General features: G+C 39.2%; 1 protein-coding gene across 4 annotated transcripts in view; it reads right to left on the bottom strand.

The window, feature by feature from the left end:
• Positions 1-14,806, bottom strand: part of znf618 (zinc finger protein 618) — a 35,732-nt gene that overhangs the window by 7,472 nt on the left and 13,454 nt on the right. For 2 of the 4 annotated variants that reach the window (XM_053618477.1, XM_053618478.1), the window contains 9 exons: positions 10,529-10,796; positions 10,195-10,272; positions 9,020-9,067; positions 8,777-8,866; positions 8,124-8,195; positions 7,351-7,440; positions 5,826-5,909; positions 3,018-3,062; positions 2,702-2,779 (listed from right to left, as the gene is read on the bottom strand). In XM_053618477.1, coding sequence (XP_053474452.1) covers positions 2,702-2,779; positions 3,018-3,062; positions 5,826-5,909; positions 7,351-7,440; positions 8,124-8,195; positions 8,777-8,866; positions 9,020-9,067; positions 10,195-10,272; positions 10,529-10,763 — 820 coding nt within the window. In that variant the 5' untranslated portion in view covers positions 10,764-10,796. The remainder of the gene's footprint in view (positions 1-2,701; positions 2,780-3,017; positions 3,063-5,825; positions 5,910-7,350; positions 7,441-8,123; positions 8,196-8,776; positions 8,867-9,019; positions 9,068-10,194; positions 10,273-10,528; positions 10,797-14,806) is intronic. The other 2 variants (XM_053618479.1, XM_053618480.1) reach the window with 2 other exon arrangements.

The raw sequence follows: 14,806 nt of genomic DNA, 5'->3' as shown, positions 1-14,806 counted from the left end.
CCATCCGAAGTAAAACGTCTGAATTTCACCCACATGAGAATGATGTATTTAGACGTATTCTGGTCACATCTACAGACTCCAGTTAGTTTAGCATTACAAAAACACTGGATTTATTCATACGCAAATCACTTTTAATGTCAATAAAACAATCCAATGATATGGGCTTTATCCTGAAATCGTTCTCTGGTACTCTATATACAATAAAGAGAAATACTTCTGAAAACGCAGTACGTTTTTTCCCCCCGAAACAAGTCGAACATTCATCACACAGCCACTTTATTCCAGAGCCAAGTTTTAGTTCTCGGTCTCAGCAGAAAGTAGTCCAAATATCCATAATGTGAAAATAATTTGAGCCCTGAAATGTTTATTTCGAAATTCTTGTTAGATGGATTACCCACTTATTTGCAATGAAAAAAAAAAAATTCATTCTGATTGGTCTCAAAAAAACAAACAAACAAACAAAAAACCCCACATGGAAAAAGTAAGTACACCCCTACATTTATCACACCTTTAAATCCATACAATTAGAATCAGGTGTTGAAGATCGGGTGCCGGTGATTAGAACCTGCTCAGGGAGTGCAGGTGGAACCGGTCTTATTTATACCCCTCTCATATCTAGTGTCTGGGGTTCTCTTTGTTATTGAGGTGCGTGATGTCATCATGCCAAGACCTAAAGAGTTCTGTAAGGCCTTCAGGAAAAAACAAGAGACTGGCAAGGGATTTAAAAAGATCTCCAAATGATTTGAAATACATCATTCCACTGTAAGGACAAATGGAGCAGATTTCAAACGTCCTAGCAAATTCAGCCCAAGAGCAGAACTTCTGATGCAAAAAAAAAAAAAAAAAAAAAAAAAAAAAGGGCTCCAAGAACCCTAGAATTTCATCACAGGATCTGCTAGTAAGTCTCGCAACTGTTGGTGTCAAAGTGCATGCTTCTAGAATCAGAAAGAAATTTGACACAAATTTGACCTGCATGGGAGGCGTGCCAGGAAAAAGCCTTTGCAAGACTACAGTTTGCCAAAGAACATCTAGGCAAAGACCAGGCCTTCTGGAATAACGTGCTCTGGACAGACGAATCAAAAGGTAGAGTTGTTTGGCCACAGCTTTTACTGTTCGGGGTTGCTTCTCTGCCTCGGTGACTGGACAGCTTGCACTCATTGATTCATCTACGAATTCTGCATCATATCAAAGAGTGCTTGAAGATAACGTGAGGCCGTCTCTCCAAAAGTTGAACCGAACGTGGACGCATCAACAGGATAACGATCCTAAACACACACGAGCAAATCCACCAAGGAACGGCTCAGAAAGAAGAAACAGAGGGCTACGGAATGCCCTAGCGAAAGCCGGATTTGAATCCCATCGAAATAACGTTGGGGGATTTGAAACGGGCCGTACATGCAAGAAAACCCTCGAACATATGAAAGAATATTGCATGGAAGAGCGGTCAAAAATCCCAGCAAGCCTAGTGGACAATTACGCAAAACACCTACAAGACGTTATTTCTGCTAAACGGGGCAATACTAGCTTCTGACGCCAAGGGTGTACATACTTTCCCCCAGAGAATATCATCACATCTGTTGAATAAAGGATTGAAGAAGCTCATTTTCCTTGTGGTTTTCTTCAAGTATATCAATTATATTAACAGGCACTGTTTCAAAGACGATCAAATGTTTGCTAGTCATTTTTTTCCCACATGACTGTATATCGAGATCATTGAGAGTCTGTTGAACTAATTTACGTTTCACACGAACAGGCGGGTGAATCTTCATGCAATCACAAGTTTTACGCTTTTAACTGCAAATGATATTGATTTATTGCTTCCGTTTCAATATTATGGGCCATTTTGAGTAGATTCATGATGTATCATCTAGGGCTGAGCAAGATGATGATATAATCTCAATATCATGATAAATTACGTCAAGATTTATTTATTTAATTTTGAAATGCAGCACTACAGTTTTGCTGGCAGTCGGTTTGCAAAACTATGCCTACAGATCACGATACACGTACTGTATATTGTTTTAAAAAAAATAAATAATAAAAAAAAGCCTTTACACGTCAAAAAGTCTTGTGAAACAAGATTTCCCTCATATTGCCCACTCCTAATGTAATCTCCTTCGTGCGCATTTCAGTTCCAGGTTGTAACGATATAATCTGTGGTAAAGTTCAAGGGGAAGGTAGGGGGGAATAAGTCGAGGGCTGGGAAAATGGGAAAAGTGCAGAGCGATGCTACAATAGGACCAGGATTGAGAAACACTGGTTTACAGTTGGTCAGAAAACAAAACAAAAACATGCCATGCTGAGAATTTATGATCATGTGGAAAGCACATATGAATTCCTGGAATGGGGCGGGGGGGACAAAAAATAAAACAAAACAACAACGAAAAAAACCCTACATAAATGACCACAGGTGAAAAATGATGAGTTCACGTCGGCTGGGACGAGCCATGCAATAGGACACACTCGTAGGAGATTCCTCCAGGCGATGTCATCCGGTTACAAGAGGACACGTTTGTGTCATGTCACTCATTAGGTACAAGAGCATGCGAATGAGCTAGATTAACGTTTACAGTAAACCATTAGAGAAGCTAAGGAAAGAAAAGCTAGGATGTCGATCGTGTATGAGCATGCCGAGATGCTTGAGGGCGTGGGGGTTGGGGGGCAGGGGGCGGGAGGCCAGGGGTGGGGGGCGGAGACTCACCGGCGTGCGACTGCATGTGCTCCATGAGGTTGCTGTAGAACTGGAACTGAATGCCGCAGGATCCGCACGTGTAGGCCTCTAAAAACACAAGGTCCACCGTGTCGCTCTTAGAACATAATGATGCTAATGCTAACACAGATGTAGGTCACTACCAGGCTGATTTGTGCCAGGATAAAGATGGGTTTCAGCCATGCAATGATTCATCCAAGGACAAGGGACGGGATTAATGATGTAATGAGGACGTAATTATCAACATGCTGAAGGAGAACACAAAAAAAAAATAAAAAAAATAATAAATTCCAAAGTGCGTACTTACTCTGCGATGTAGGGAAGGCGCTGGCCACCATCGGGCTTGTAGCATCTGTGGGGAAAATAGGGAGACAATTGTAATATTTTAAATTTCACTGAATGATATTTCAAACGTGAATGAAAAAGGAGCAGAAATGCCACAGAGCGACCAAATCAAATCAAATCAAGACATTCCCCCCCAGGTGGAAATGATCCTATGGTCTGGTCTACACTTATATAGCGCTTTTTAAAAAATTTTTTTTTAACCTTAGCGGTTCCAAAGCGCTTTACACTGTGTCTCATTCTCCCGTTCACACACACACACACACACCCCCCAATGGTAGCAGAGCTGCCACGCAAGGCACTAACTCGCCATCGGGAGCGACTCGGGGTTCAGCGTCTCGCCCAAGGACACTTCGGTACGTGGAGTCACGTGGGCCGGGAATCGAACCGCCAACCCTACGATTAGTGGACAACCCGCTCTACCACCTGAACCACAGCCGCCCCGTCCTAAATCATCAGAAACACTGACTCGAGTATAAAAATAGAATACGAGAAAGATTTCCTGCAAAAACTTCAACAGTCTTCATTTGATTTGTAATAAAAGTCCCCGCTAAAAAAAAAAAAAAAAGTTTTAAAAAGCATGCGAAAAAATGAAAATGCAGTTTGTTGTTACTTTTGTACTATTTTTAGTGAAACAATTTGAATTTTTTTTTATTTTTTATTGAGAAGAAAAAAAAAAAGCTTTAACTACAAACTCAAACAAGGAACCTACACGAGGCTCTCTGGAGAAAATGCCGACTTCAGTTCATTAAAACCTGCTGTGTACGTTTGACTTTATCCCACCGTCCAGGAAAAAAACAACAACAACAACAACAACAACAACAACAACAAAAAAAGCCCCAAAGAAAACTACATAACCAGAAATCAGAGTAGATCAGTCAGCACTATAGTCGCTTTTTTAACGGTTATGTAATGCGAACACTAGAACTAACCACCGAGCTGCAGTTCTGCTTAGATGGGGCTAGGAAAGAAAGAAAAAATAAAAAAAGGCATTGTAGTTGATTTTTTTTTTTTAAAAATGCTGGTTAGGCTATGCCAGCGACATTCACAAACAGGACGTAACTTACGGTGGACTTTTTTAAAAAAATGTGTCTGAATAATCAAAATTATTCAACCCCCGTTGGAGATCAGGTTTATTGTCAAAATGTACAGACTTTCAGATGTTTGCGATGAACAAATCAAACAAAAGCAACTGAAATAGCTTGATACAACGAATGCTTCAAGCGGTTTCCCCAAATTCAACTGAAAATGCAACTTAATGACTTCTCCAGTTTCAAAATGATTCAACCCCTTCATGGCAAGTACAAAAACTACTAGTAACTTTTTTGCCGTCACTGTGCTCGATTGTCCAGCCGACTCGCCTGACCCGAACCCCATAGAGAATCTACGAGAGACACCAGACCCGACAATACAGACGAGCTGAAGGCCGCTATCAAAGCAACCTGGGCTTCCAGAACACCTCAGCAGTGCCACAGGCTGATCGCCTCCATGCCACGCCGCGTCGACGCAGTAATACGTGCAAAAGGATTAAAACCCCGACCGCGCATAAATTAACATACTTTTCACAAGGTCGACATTATTATAAATATTGTAATATATAAAGTATTATAAATTCTTTATTCTAATATACTGGATTTTTTATTTCTGTGAGCTGTAAGCCGTAATCAACAAGATTTAAAAAAAAAAAAGGCTTGAAATATTTCACTGTATGTGAAGTAAATCTAGAATATATGAAACTTCCACTTTATGAACATAAAATTTTTTTGAGGTGTGTATGTGTGTGTAATATAAACATACATACAACAAATATTTCCCTTTGTAGTAAAAAAAAAAAAAACAGAAAAAAAAATTAAAAAGAAATACAAATGCAGATGGGTTGATTGTCATAAAAATTATAAATAAAAATATTTTTTTATCCTGTAATAAATAAAAAACAAAAAAAAACAAAGCAAACTATGCATTAGAAATATAAACATATCTACTGTAGTAATGTGGTTTCATTTTGTTATAAAAACGCTAAATGAAAGAACTGTGATACTTTTAAAATTTATTTTTTTTTTAAATCTACTGTAGTTATTTGGGTAATTTATTTTGTTTTGTCATAAACACTGCAAAATAAAAATAGAAGTACTGCACTGAATTTTTAAAAAAAAAAATTCAAATGCATTTATATGGTTTCATTTCTCATTTGGTCATACAAAATAAAAAATTAAATTAAAAAAATCCATTGCTTTTTTTTATTTATTTATGCAAATGTAGTTGTTTGGTTGTAATTTCATTATTTTTTCAAAAAGAAAGCAAAAATAAATATAAACAAATATAAGAAATATCTACTACAGTTACAAATTTTTTGAAAAAAGTGTAAACATTTAGTCATAAAAATCTATCAATATCGCTCTCTCTCTCTCTCTCTCTCTCTCTCTCTCTATATATATATATATATAAAAATATAATACAATATAACATAACCAAATGCAGTTATTTGGCTTTATTTTTTAATCAGATTAGAATCTTGGCACTCGGATATTTAAAAACAGAGTCGAATATTTTTGACTCCAACGCTAAATTTGATCAGAATGTGTACACCCAAGTATTTGTTCACTTCCAGTGTGATTGCTTAATTTTCAGTCAGCAACACAGTAAAACATTAAATCACAACATGAACTCTGCTCATATCCTCGAGCATTTCAGGGTTTCAACACAACCGAAATTACCGAGTGTCTGAAATCCCTGATACTCCCGACATTTCACAACTTGACGCAGAGTGACTTACCGCCCGAGCTCTGGGAGCTGTTGGCGTCGCCGCGGCTCGGCTGCACTGAGGTTTTACTGTCAATTTTCAGACCGAAAGAGCTTTCTGAGAGGAGAAAAAAGAAAAGAAAAAAAAAAAGAAAAAAAAAGAAAAAAAGAAAAAAAAACCACCAATAAACCACAGAAACAAGAGCACGAGGAAAGCATCTGAGATTTTGTCATCAGTGTTAGTTTAACTGGGTCAGTGAGGAGTTCACCTTTCAATGCTGTATAAGCAAAACCTACCCAGAATGCATTGCCATATGACAAGATCTTTGACAAAACAGCAAACTATGGGAGTGAAGCAGTTCATCAATGTAATGAATACTAATTATTTCAATCGCATGCAGTTATATTTATTTATTTATTTATTTAAAAAACGTCATTCAAGTAAATTGGCTTTTTTTTTTCCCCACTCTAGGTAAATTTTGTCTTCACGTCCGTTCTGACGGCTGAGCGCCGCTTTCGAAACCTTTGAAGTACGTGATTTCAATCACTTGATCACTCGATCGGTTGTTTGGTGTTGTACGGGTGCGAATGCTACATAATCTTTTAGCAGATCCCTGCTGAAGTGCGCTTCCAAAACCTAATCCGTTCATCTGCTGCTTACAATGATAACTCTATGTAAATCCTACAAACATTCAACCGCTCGTTATTGAGATATCGCGTTAACAAGAAACTCGGATGGATACACAGGTGGACGGACAGACAGACTGACAAACCGAAAACCATAAAAAAAATCTAATGAAATAACAGAAAATGCTCAGTAAATATTGGTTGGCAGCATATACAGAAAACTAACATTACTATTTTTATACTGTGCGCCAACAGGAAATCATGTGCTTGTCTGTGAATTTATTTTCTGCCGTTCCTGACAACCATTTGGGTTTCACCTGCCAAATAAGTTCTTAGAGAAGCAGTATCATAAGTATTATTATTGTGTACACATTTCTTCCTCGTGCTCCCACACAGACAGACAGATGATAAACTGGATTCAGGGATCTGCTGCGCGTGCCAGGAGATGAATCCGATTTCCTCCCTGGCTCTCGGTACCCGTTTCTCATCTCTGTAGTTTAGACTAATCACAGAGGGGTTAAAACTACATGCTTCATCACAGAGAACGTCAACCCTGCTTGCGAGCACTCATAATCAGGGGCTAAAATCACGTAGCGCGCACTTCGCTGTCACGGTGTTCATATTAATTCCAAATATTTTTCGATAAGCGCGCATCAAAACGTACTCAAACTAAGGAGGCAGGTCCAGAGGTGCAGAAATTCAATTTGTTAGCTAGGTGAGAATAAACTGAGCAACTGGTCACAAAATCCAAGCTACTCAAGCTATGTTTTATGCGTCAGAGGATGGAGAGTTTATAAAAAGGGGCAGGTGTGTATTTACAGGTGTCGATTTGATTCCTATTAAAAGAGGTGATTTTGCAGAGGTGCAAAGTGAAATTCCAGGTAAACATCTGAAATCACAGACTTGGACTGAAGGAAAGAAGTAAATCTTACTCATTGGAGTGTGAAGGGCCACATGCTCCTGATAAGGGTTGAAGTATTTATATTGTTTTCCACAGAATTCACAAGTGTAGCTCCCCGTTTCTGTGGACAGCATAAACACCAAACATTAAGATCCAACAAATAAACATACAAACTTTGAAAATAAATAAATAAATAAATAAATAAATAAATAAATAAAGACAAAATTGCACTCGAGCAACGAGGCTAACGCAATACAACTAAAGCTAACTAATTAATGCTGATGAACACTCAATTCTGATTGGTCAAAAGGTGGTAACTGGTTATAGCTGTCATAAGTGAGAACAACTATAAATGGATAAAAAAAAATACGACGACATTCATTAAAAATGGTAATCGTTGGCAAATTGCAGTACTATAAGAACAATAAAACTGCTGTTAAGAAAAAAAAAGGAATCGATTGTTTATTGATTATTTAATTACTGATTATTTTCCTGTAACAGCATGATGCTGAGTGTTTTGTTTCTTATATGAAGAGTGTCAAAAGGACAGGACAAATTGATGCAAAAACACATATTTAAAAAAAAAAATAATAATCATACCGGAAATTATAATCATCTAAAATCACAATTTCTGCGAGTCTGAGTTTTGTGCAGTTTATGCTAAACTATGCGCTATTAGCATGTCCTACTTATTATCTACGTCAGACTCATACCACCAGGAGGCAAACATCACCCCCCCCCCCCAACAAAAAAAAAACACACACACACGTTTAATAACACGAGTAGAATTTAGTAAATTTTTACTTGGTCCGATTTTCTGATAGGGCTCGATCTCCTCCTTCGGTTCCTCCACGGGAATCACATGATCGTAGGGATCTAGAGATGAAGACAGAACCAGAAAATTCAGATTAACGCAGGTAACATGTCTTAAGTGTTGTGACCAAAGCAGAAGCCTTCTGGCTTTGTATCGGTCATCAGCCATCGTTAGCGTTAGAAATGAGCAATGTAGGCGTTAAAATGAAAATTTGTTCAAATTTCTAGCTACAGGTGTGTTTTTTTAAACGTTGAACGCGGAACAATGTACATTTCTGACGTTTTCTCAAAAATTAGCCACATTTCTAGCTACAGTTTTTCTAAAGAGTTACACACTACACACGTCGGATGTATTTTGTTCAACGTGGAATTAAATTTAGAAGTTCTCCGGTTAAAAAGAATTTTAAACAAAAGGAAAGTTAGTGCCATCTTCAGACAGAAATGTTGAGCTGAATTTTATTTATTTTTATCGATGTGGCATGAGGAGAACACAGTCAGTCCCAAAACGTACGGAAGTAAAAATGACATGGAAATGTCTGTAAAAAACCTAACAGTGTCCCAATGTAAATACCAAACTGCTGGGAAAGTTCTGTGGTGAGAATGCACACAAAAAACAACAACAACAACAACAATAAAAACCTCACCATCGACTGCATGCAGCTCTCTGTGCTCCTGGAAGCAGCTGTAGTATTTATACTTCTTCCCACAAATGTCACATGTGTAACGGAAAGCATCTGAATTCACACAAAGACATCAGGTTAAAGCAGAACACCACGCACGCACGCACGTACCCACGCACAGGATCTCATCACATGAAGGCTTCTGAACTTATTATTGTCCTCAAACAAACAAACGGAAATGTGAAAATTCCACTGAAAAGTGCTCACTGTTTGGGCCATGAGGCGCCGCTTCTGTAGGCACGGTGCTCTCTGACTCTGCACGAGAGAAGGAAGAAGAAAAAAAAAGTCAATTAACTCTTTATTTCATGGCGTGAAATTTCATCTCTAATGTAAAAGACGGACATTTCATACCCTGAAGTCTCGAGCAGTGCAAACTAATCCACTATCCTCTTTTTATTAGGCACGTTCTGATTACAGAATACATCATTTAAACTAAAAAAAAAAAAAAAGTCCCATGATAAACATCATGCCTGCCCAGCGTTTGTGTCCTCACGATAAGGTTCGGCACGTTTATAAGGGATCAGGGAAATTCTGTCTTTTAACTGAAGGTGGATTTTTTGCATGTACAGGTGAGGGCAAAAGATTTTTGAGTGAAATCACGAAGCTCTATTTTACTACTGCAAGAAAGCAAGCAAGAAACAAGGACAGATCGAAAAAGAAAGAAAAAATGTTTTAAAATTTAAATGATATTATAAATAAAAAAAAAATAAAAATGAAGTGAAAGCGTTTAATTATCAATATAAAACACCAATCTATATAATGTGGAAAAATCAACAGCAAGCTCTATTTTACAATTTAAAAAAAAAAGGCATTCAAATAAATACATGAATAAATTCATTCATTCATAAAGTTCACACACACTGTTATGACTCTCTGATCTCTGGAGCTGATCTGTAATCTGGTAGATTTACAACGTTGAACAGGTTTCACAAATGTTCTAAATACAGCGAACGCCCACCTTATGGGGATCATTTACTTTTGCATGGACATCATTTACTTTTTTCAGACTTAACACGGACTATTTGAGACTATTTTATCTGTTTAAAACGTCTTGATGCTATAACTGAATTCTCTTTTCTTTACACTGTCCTGGGGTGCACACACTTTTGCACTCAACCGTAATCCTTCACTGTCTAAGCAATCTCAAGGACTTTTGCCCCCCCCTTTCTTATTTTTTAAATGACCTAGCCAGTTGAAACACTCGGCGATATTTATCCATAAATGCAGGCGAGACTGTGAACGTTCAACAATGCGAACATCTCTGTTGCTATAAAACAGAACATTTTGTGTTTTAGGGAAGCAGACCCTGAGGGCACGACGTGCAACATTAAAAACACCAGCCATTTCTTGGAAAAACACTTGTGTGGAAGTTCACTTTGTACCTCTGTGGGCACGGACATGTGTCTGAAAGCAGTTGTAATACTTGTACTTCTTCCCACACACTCGGCAGACGTAGGAGCCTGTGTGAACATACATCATCATTAGAAATTTTTGAAACTTAGAACATAATGTACGAACATATTTAATCGTCTATAAAACAAAACAAAACAAAAACACAGCTTGCCATATCACTGAGAAAGCGCAAGCTCATCTTCATTTAGAAAACACGGGTTGTTCCAAATAACCACTGAGAATCCTTTCTACTTGGAGAAGATTTTGAAGTAAATAATTTTTTATTTTTTTTAATTTATCGTATAAAGTAACGTAGATGCTCACCTTGTGTTTGGGAATTCCGAGGACTCCCGATGACGACGCAGATCTCAGCAGGAAGGCTGCCATCGCTCTCTTTGCCGTTGCTGGTTGAGGTGGTGGTGGGAGTGCGACGAGGCTCGGTCTTCACCTGATGGGTAGTGGTCTTGGGCGAGGCGGCGAGTACGGCCTGGGCGGAAAGAGTCTCGGAGGGCGTGTCGCCCTGCTTCAGACTGGCGTTGGGGACCTCCTGAGTGCTCATGGCTCCGCTGGGGTTTAGCCACGGCTACACAGCCTGCAGGAGAAAGCAAACACATGGGGAGGCATGGGAAATGCAAAAACTCCTCACTGATGCATCGAGACCCAGAGATCAGGAAAATAAATAAATAAATAAATAAATAAATAAATAAATAAATTTGCTTAAAGCCGCAGCAAAGTCAAGCAATTTTGGCCGCAACCATCACAAAAAACACCACTAAATCCCGTACGGACTGCCTTACAAAAAATGTAAACATAAACTGTACTTATAATACAAAAAAAAAAAGTCTCTCAAGTGTTTATTTGGTTCCCTATTATAATGACATACAGTATTTATTTATTTCAGATTTATTCATGTAAACGAATTTTGTCATATAATCTACAACGTCCAGGTAAACATATAAAGTGCCATTTTATACATGACAAACGATAAATAGATCAAATAAATTATTTAATGATAAAGTGCACATTATATCTATTTTTTTTTTAAAAACTGAGGTACAAAAAAAAAAAAAAAAAAAAAAAAAAAAAGGGCCGAGAACGCTCATAGTAAGCTCATCAGTCACATCTTTAACTAAACAAAAGCCTAATTAGTCAAACGTTTTATGGTGACTAATTGATGTGTAATGAGTATGGAGTTATGCCAAGTCTGTTAAGTGTAACAGATCTCACAGGAGTTCATAGAAAATAAATAAATGATGAGAAAATAAAAGATGGCCGCTCCGGCTGCCGACAGACGGACGCGTCGATCTATTTTTAATTGCACTTAAGAAATGCTAAATGGAGAATTACTGGAGTGGAGAGATGACCTGCTGACGAATGGTCATCTCTGAAGCAAGGGAAAAGATGAGAGCTTTTACTCCAGTGTTTTTTTTTTTGTTTTGTTTTTTTTTTAAAAACAGTCCTTCTCGCTTGGCCGTCGCCCAGTAAGCAAAGCGATGAAATCTGAATCTGATGTGGCCATTTTAGGCTTCAGTCAGTCAGTAGTGAAAAAAAATGGGGGGGGGACGGGGGTGGGGAGGGCAGGAGACTACATATTGCTCAGAGCAGATTTAAGAATCTGGAGCTAATTGTAAAAAAAGTAAAAAAAATTACTGAGCAACTGCACACCCGAGTGATGCGCAACGCTAATGACGTTTATACTTCAGCATGGAGGAATTCTCCAAATCAGAAGGCACAAATTAATCATAGTCTTAACAAGGAACAAAAAAAGAGAAAGAAAGAGAACAAAAGAGAGACCGTCAGTCTGAGGGAAAGAAATGAAAAAACAACAACAACAACAACAACGACAACAACAACAACAACAAGGTAATAGAATTCCATAACTTATGTATAGGGTGTGAAATTACATCTAAGAGGTTGGACATCTCAGTAAGCATCGGTGGATCAATACTGAGGAGCTGAAAGCTGCATCACACGACCCAAGCACTACTTAGACAAGGCTGTCCCTCAAAACTCGGCACGCAAACAAGACACAGCCTGGTGAGGGAAGCCACGGTGAGGCCAACAGTCACTCTGAAGGAGTTAACAGAGTACAGTGTCTGAGAGTGGAATGAGTGGTCCATTTTTCATCCGGACCACCTCCGAATGTGTCTTCGAGACACACCGGACCCTGTTCACACCTGTGCTGAGCGCTGACGCGTGTTAATACTAGGTACGAACAGGGCCCCAGTAAAGATTAGTCACTGTCGGTGTGATGAGACGAAGATATTTGTTTGAGAGAAGTTTCAAACCGAATCAACCAGCACCAATCCCTACAGTGAAACATGGTGGTGGCAGCATCGTGCTCTATGCACGCATTTCGTCCTCAGAACCCGATCTTCTTGATGAAATCGAAGGGAGAACGGATGACGCAAAACACAGGAGGACGGTACACGGAAACCTGACTGACAAGACGAAAGATTTGGTTTAATAGAAGCGAGTTTGTCATTGTGTTGTGTTTTTGTTGCTCTGTTTTTCCATTGAGAACTGCTGCAAATTCGAATCGCTGCTAACATGAAAGCGAAAGAGAAACGTGCGCGGCCGCACGGGCATTCGAGAGCGATTTAAAAGCGAGGAGGAAAATGAGTCTTTATTAGGCACGTATACATTATAGCAGAGTGAAATTCTTTTCTTCGCATACTCCAGCATGTTAGGAAGTTGGGGTCAGACATGATACAGCGCCCCCTGGAGCAGAGACGGTTAAGAGCCTTGCTCAAGGGCCCAACAGTGGCAGCTCGGCAGCGCTGGGGCTTGAACCCCCGACCTTCCGATCAGTAACCCAGAGCCTTAACCGCCAAGCCACCACTGTATTTCAATAAATACTGAAATAAGCAACCACTCAGGCCCGTCGTTAACATGAGCTGCGTTAGAACTGCATTCGAGCTCGCAGATGGAATTTAGCATGCGCTTCTTAACACCTCGACGAGGGAATTATGCTCTGTGAATTTCCACCCTGCTGCTATTTCACACCGAACTCGCTGCAGCCGCCTCGGTGAAAACTGCAGCGCTCTCGCATAAAGAAAAATGGCCGAGATAGTAAATGAGCTGTCAGCCTAAATTTCAGAGGGAGGAGATATTTTCAGTGATTTGACCCATTTTGCAACATAATTTGCAGCGCACAAGCTTAGCGAGATGGAACTTTTTCTCCCTTACATAACACATTTTCAGGATCACTTAAGACATGCAGCACAAGCTGAATATTAACTGAAACACCAGCAGGAATCGGAAATTTCAACACGAAAGTGTGCGCGCACGTGCGAGAGCACGCGAGAGAGAGAGTGAGAGAGATAGGGAGAGAGCAAGAGAGAGTGAATTAATCTGATTATTTATAGCTAAGGATGGAAATATTAAGTCGAGTTGCTCCATTTTTCTGGCACAAGAAACATTTTGCGGTCTTGCATTCAATTACCGCAGTCACGTCTCCGGCCTGCAATTTAAAAAAAAAAAAAAAAGAAAGAGAAGAGGAAAAAAAAAAAAAAAAAAAAAGCAATAATGTACAAATATATTGGAGGGAGGAAATTTTCCCTCCCACCATTTTTCCATTAACCAAGATGGCTTGGAAAGAAGAAAAAAAAAAAAAAGAAAAAAAAAAAAAACCAACAGAAATGTCAGGTCTTAAAATTCCATCCGAACGAATGAGCAATGCAACGGAGCCTTCTTTCAATTTATATGCTAATGCCGCCCTGAATTAAAATTTAATAACTAGGCGCTATTGAAAAGCAGACTCGAATTAGATGAAAATAAATCCTGAAAGAGTGGTCTAAAATTAGAAATTCGGCCCGGCTTCGTGGCTGCCGCTAAGCCCCCGACGTGCTGACATTTTCTTCCCGATATGAATCAAAGTTGCAAAGCGAGTTCAAAAGGAGACGAGGAAAATCTCTGGCACTGTTGTTTACGGAATCATTAAACCGAGACCTTGCGCATACGCCTTAAACGCGGAACTAAATAACACCCGTAAAGCTGTGACTAGTTTTACTAGAGCAAAATAACCCTAACCGCCTCCCCCCCACCTTTTTTTTTGTTTGTTTCCATCACTAACATGCATGGTCACATGGAGATCTAAAACTAAAAGGTGCGGTCAGTGATGGTTAAGTAAGAACACGTTGGTCAAAATTTCTCCTCGGATTTGGAAAGCGTCGATAAAATGTCTGCTCAGAGGACAAACTCCGGTCTCTGTGGCACCACGTGCTAAGAAAATGGTTGGGGGGCGGGGCGGATGAGGACCACCAATATTCAACCAACCAGGACAAGGAGGTGTCCTCAAGATGCCCGTCAATACAGAAAGCTCCACCTCTTACAATGGCAATCTTGTAGAGGTCGACCGATTGATCGGTTTCGCTGGCACTTCATTTGAATAGGGTTTAGTCATGTGTGATTAAGGTGTCGTCGTTGCCATCGAACGTTACGTAGTTACTCAAAAGTCCCGATTACATCCATTTGAATATTTTGTTTTTCGTTTTAGCGCCACCTATATGGAAAAATAGGTGCACTACACTTTGATATACTAGCACGAGGTTTGTTTGATTGACCTGAAATTTGTCTACATCGACGCGTAGACGCGATGTG

This window comes from Ictalurus furcatus, chromosome 28 (genome assembly GCF_023375685.1).
Source record: "Ictalurus furcatus strain D&B chromosome 28, Billie_1.0, whole genome shotgun sequence".
NCBI classification, from domain to species: Eukaryota; Metazoa; Chordata; class Actinopteri; order Siluriformes; family Ictaluridae; genus Ictalurus; species Ictalurus furcatus.
Note: the sequence above shows the minus strand (reverse complement) of the source record. Positions and strands in the feature narration are given on the sequence as shown.